Source organism: Bremia lactucae, linkage group LG3 (genome assembly GCF_004359215.1).
Source record: "Bremia lactucae strain SF5 linkage group LG3, whole genome shotgun sequence".
In the NCBI taxonomy this organism is placed as follows: Eukaryota; Oomycota; class Peronosporomycetes; order Peronosporales; family Peronosporaceae; genus Bremia; species Bremia lactucae.
In genome coordinates this window covers 2,956,278-2,961,785 of record NC_090612.1, presented here as the reverse complement: position 1 = coordinate 2,961,785, position 5,508 = coordinate 2,956,278, and the positions used below count along the sequence as shown (strand labels likewise).

The 5,508-nt window shown below is 45.1% G+C and overlaps 2 protein-coding genes across 2 annotated transcripts; both read left to right on the top strand.

Moving 5' to 3' along the window:
• Positions 1–1,647: 1,647 nt before the first annotated feature.
• Positions 1,648–4,169, top strand: CCR75_003595 (uncharacterized protein; the record flags this gene model as incomplete). Its single annotated transcript, XM_067961689.1, has 2 exons — positions 1,648–3,253; positions 3,328–4,169. The coding sequence occupies 2 exons, from the start codon at positions 1,648–1,650 to the stop codon at positions 4,167–4,169; spliced, it is 2,448 nt and encodes an 815-aa protein (XP_067814842.1).
• Positions 4,170–4,426: 257 nt separating this feature from the next.
• Positions 4,427–5,320, top strand: CCR75_003594 (uncharacterized protein; the record flags this gene model as incomplete). The annotated part of the gene is made up of 1 exon (XM_067961688.1): positions 4,427–5,320. The coding sequence occupies one exon, from the start codon at positions 4,427–4,429 to the stop codon at positions 5,318–5,320; it is 894 nt and encodes a 297-aa protein (XP_067814841.1).
• Positions 5,321–5,508: the final 188 nt, after the last annotated feature.

Here is a 5,508-nt window from a genome sequence, read left to right as displayed (position 1 = left end):
AAGACTGAAATGAGCGCCAAAAGCATCCTATGTGCTTTGTAGAGTCTCGAAAATCAGTTCTACATCATGGGAAATCACGATGCGCGGAGGATCCGCCCCACCCATGCAAAAACTTCAAATTCGCTATCGATAGAGTATTGATGTAACGCTGCACTCAAATGTTCCTACAATGAAATGTTCAAGTTTTAAAAATCATAGCTTCTATTAAAGCCTTAGCAAAGCTACAACAAGCTGCTTTTGCATTAGCCGCTCGTATGAAGTCACTGACTGGCGACGACGACGGCGTAACAAGTGCCAGCTCATAATCAGGTATGTGATAACACGTCAGCCGAAGTTTTTTTCTTTAGCGGCTTATACTTCGTCTCGTGTTTATATTCTGCAAAGAACAAAAACAAGCGGGCCATCCTCTGCGCGAGGTGAGGCGACTGAGGGGTCGTGCACAAAAACGCACGATCTGTATCGATGACAAAAGGCTTTGGCGAATCAGATACACTTTGGACTTGACAAGAGCCTTCTCCATAGCAAGTAGCTCCTTATGATGGACGTCGTAGTGCCTTTTTGCCAATATAAGCTGCTTAGACTCAAACTCTGTGACACATTCCTGCCCACCTCCGTATGTATGTAAACGAGTACAGACGACACTAAAATGCTGGTTTTGACCAGGGTGAGCCAAAATAGGTGCATAGATAAATTTTCTTTTACCGCTTCGAAATCATTCTTCTCCGTGCTAGTCCAGCACAGATCCGCATCTTATTAAGGAGATTGTATAATGTCCGAACCATGTCAGCGTAGTAGCTGATATACTTATACAATAGATGGCAAGGCAAAGCCACTTGCGTAGTTCCTTCTGATTTATAGGAATTGACCAATCGGCTATGGCATAGATCTTAGCAACGTCTGCTGAAAGGCCTCGCAAACCAATGAAATACCCTAGAAGAGGGATTTCTTCCGCATAAAAAATGCATTTAGATGCGCTAACATAGATCGTATTGGTGCGAATGCCTTCGAGCACAGTCACTAATGCTTGATTCAATTTATCCACATCTGACTGACCTTGCTCCACACGACTATGGACAAATATGTCATTCAACATGTCGATTATGTATAAACGCGCAACCATCACCAGATAATAAGAGTAGCCGGGCATTGGAAAGCCCTTGTAGTATAATTAGCCACTCCAAGAGCATGCCGCGTGGGGTGCTGACCTCTGTTCGCGGAATATCACTAGCTTGCGAGAGCAAATAATAATAGCCGTCGACTATGCCGAGCGCACTGTACATCGAACATCCCACCAACTTTCTAAAAAGTATACTTCATAAACCTGATGTATCTGCCGGCATCGTGGCCGCAATCAGCTTATTGTAAGCTGGCCACCCCGCTTGGACTCTAAAACTTAAAGATGTTAGAATGTTCAAGTAAATACTGCCATTGGTGTTGGCGTATTGTGATTGGCAGAAAGTCTACATTTCGCATTTTGTTGCACGCCTTGCTCCTCGCAGCTCAATGGCTCCCCTCGCCGCGCATAATACTCCTGTCTCAAGCTGTACGCATTTGTTCATCTATTGACATCGTCTTATGTCTAAATTACTTGCTAACGGATCAAAATGGTCTTATTCTCTACGGCTTACACCAGTACCCACAACAGATATGCCTTCAGAATCGAAAAAGACTCGGACCCGAAAGAAAAAGGGTCGAAAGTTGGCATCTACTCCTGCAGTGGCGGTCACTGCTGCTATAAAGACTCGATTGTCGGCCTCAAAAGCTCTTGATGACGGCGTTGATTCCCGAAGCATGGTAGGGTCGAATTCAACAGCCCGTCGGTCCTTCTCGCCCCTTAGCGGTAGTAGCCAGAGCTACAGCAGTACTGACGAACGAGACGAGGAAGGTGAAGCGGATGAATACTCATCCGAGAGCGAAGACGAAGGCGAAAGTAGCTACAAGCCTGGAGGGTACCATCCTGTAAAAATTGGTGAGATGTTTAATTCGCGGTTCAAAGTGGTGGAAAAGCTTGGATGGGGCCACTTTTCTACCGTGTGGAAGTGCATTGATCGAGAATCAGGCGGTTTCGTGGCCATGAAGGTTCAAAAGAGTGCCCGTCACTATATGGAGGCCGCAAAAGATGAAATTGAGCTACTTGAATGCATTGTAGAAGCAAGTCCAAAAGAGTACGACTCGATGGAAGCACTGAAAACGATTCAAGTCGTTCGTCTCGTGGATTCATTTGAACATACAGGACCGAATGGGGTACATGTCTGCCTAGTGACGGAGATGATGGGCGATAATTTGCTGACATTGATCAAGTATTACAATTATCGAGGCGTGCCTGTTCAATTGGTCCAGCGTCTAACCAAAGACATGATGGAAGGACTCGCTTTCTTACACGACAAGTGTCAGATTATTCACACGGATCTCAAGCCCGAGAATGTGCTGCTTTCGCATCGTATTCCACAACTTCCAAAGATTCGAAAGAATCAATGGCAAGCGTATCGAGCAATGCGTCTTGAAAAGTGTCAAGCGGTCGCATCAATACAAGAAACGGGTGGCATTGCAAAGGTTTGTGCGGTCGATAATGATACAATTTCAAAAGAAGAGAAAAAACGTCGAAAGAATCGACAAAAAAAGAAGCGACAACGATTGAAAAAACAGGGTGGAAGAGCTGAATCGAACGACAGTAAGCTTTTGAACGAGACAATTAATAGCTCCATACTGCCTTCTACCGTTGCTTGTGTGGAGTCACTTAGCTCTAGTTTGTCGCATCTTACTGTCTCGACTTGTGGGACCAACAAGGAGCTTATTGACAGTACTTTTGAGTCTAATTTCGCTCTGAAACCAGACACGACCGATAAGTCGATACGTTTGAATACGAATCAGACATGGTGTCAACAAGTAGAACACTTGGGTAATGAAGAGGAGAAAGACTGGGTCCATTTGCCACAAGAGTTTGCAGCGCGAGTGATGCTGTTGCTTCCCGAGGGCCCCGTCGCTGGTTCCAAGCGAAAAGAGCGTGAATTTACCTTGTCAGTTGATAAGACGACGTCAGAGCGAGTTGCGAGAAGCTCTTTTGACAAAGACAATGAAGTAGTTGACACGTCTTTTGCGTTGAGGTATTTGGATCACGTGGATCCCGATGTGATGCGCTCAATTACTGATCAAGTCCTTGAGCTGTGCTCAAGTTGCTCGGCCACAGCATCAGTACCCAAGTATCGCCTTTGGAAACTCGAATTTGATGCCAGATATACCTATGCTGTCTTTGGTAAACAATAATTGCTTGTATGATCCAAACACATGCATAGTAGAAGTACTAATAAACGTTCTGACGTGGTGTAGAGTACTTGGAAAACCGGATTCAAGGCCTTTGTTTCTGTAACTTGGCAACTTCGTCAAGTATTGCGCTGCCTGGATTTTATTTTCCAAACCCATTAGTCAATGAGAGTGCAAACGAAGAAGCGAACATGCAAATGGAGAACAATGACGATGCGATCGACGTCGTGATTCAAGGAATGAACCTTCATTCACTGGTAAAGGATAGTCTTCCGGTCAAGTCGCTGTCCCACCGACTTGATCGTTGGGCAACGCGCTGTATGAAATTGGTACATTGCGAGTTGTTTCAGATTATGAATTTAAACGCAAAGATTTGTGACCTTGGCAATGCGTGCTGGACGTCTAAGCGCTTTACGGATGATATCCAGACGCGCCAGTACCGATGTCCCGAGGTCATTTTACACAAAGGCTACGACACTTCGGCTGATATTTGGTCAATGGCCTGCTTTATCTTTGAATTGCTAACAGGAGACCTCCTCTTTGACCCGAAAAGTGGACGCAATTTCAATCGTGACGAAGATCATTTAGCGCAAATGATCGAGCTGCTTGGTCGCATGCCAAAATCGCTCTCGGATTCCCCACTCGGTCGACGTGAGTTTTTCAACCGCAAGGGCCATTTAAAACACATTCGAAACCTCAAATTCTGGAGCTTGCAGCAAGTGCTTGTTGAAAAGTACCATTTTGTGCGTCAAGAAGCCGAGTGCTTGGCTTCGTTTCTTGAACCGATGTTGCGTTTCGATCCATCGAAACGTGCGACCGCAAGAGAATGTCTCGCACACCCGTGGCTTGCTCACGTGGACAAACCAGATGAGCAAAGGACGAATAGCAACAAGAAAAAAGCAATGTAGCGGGCTCCGAAGTGATACAGCGCATGTTGCTAGTTTTTGGAGGGCTTCGAGGTTTCTTAGTATCAATGTCCTTTGATCGTCTTGTCAAATGGCTAATGTTTCGCTCTATGTGTTTACAAAATACGACATTTTTTTAAATAGTGACTGAATCATAGCCATCAACGTAATCAATTTTCTTATCCCATGATTTTTAATCGAATAATGGTCTACTCCTTTCCATCTTCGAACTTATCACGGCCCTTTTCGGATGGATCTTTATGAATGATCGCTTCTTCCAATCGTTCTTGCAATCGCACTACACTAAGCAAGCACAGATGTGTCAAAAGTTGAATAGCAATGCATTACATTCGTTGTCGCAAGTAGAAGAAGACGAAGTGCATTCGTTCCGACTGGCTATCGCACAAGCTGCAGCCGTATCTTTTGAAGCGACTCGCGTGTTTTCGAATGAATACCTTTTCAGCGTATTGCACGTTGAAAATCGGGCGTTCACGCATGCTGTGACGAAAATGGCGCGCAGTTTAAAGTGGCGGCGTATGTATCAAGTGGACACGATCTCGTGGAAGGACGTCAAGGTGCAGCTTACGTCGGGGAGTATGTACTGGTACGGCTATGATGTTCACAAGCGACCGATTCTTTGGGTACGTGCGATGTTAAAGGACTGGCAAACAATGTCTAGCCGGCGTACTGAAGAGGTCCGAGCCCACGTGTACATGGTCGAAATGGGTTGTCGCCGCTTCATGCCACCTGGAGTAACCACGTTTACGATCGTAACAGATTCGTCGGGATTGGGTCTGGCCCAGGTTGATTATCAACTCATGCAACAGTTGCTCGAAGTGTGCGTTAACAACTTTCCGGATCGAATTGGTCTCGTTCATGCAGGCCCTTTAACACGAATGCTTAAGCTCATGACGTCGTGGCTTTGGCCGCTTCTACCTATACGTTTGCGTGGCAAAATTTCACTCTTAAATGACTGTGCGAAAGAGCTAGCCAAGCATATGGCTACGGATCTGATCCCTTTGCACATGGGTGGAACCGCTATACACAACCTTCGGGAACCTCAAGTTGATTCATTGAAAACCCATGACATCATGGAAGTATCATACATGATTCAGCAACAAGCGCGTTGTATGGAGGAAATCATTGATCGATAAGACATTAAAATTATCATTCGAAGAGACGTTCAAATGTTAAAATAGACCCACTATTAGTACAATCCTCAAACTCTACAGCACCAATCTGCACCACACTCACGTGGAAATGCCGAGGTACCATGTAACGGGGTGTATCGTTACATGAAATTAACACTTAAAGGTTGTTAATTGATATGTCATCTAAAACG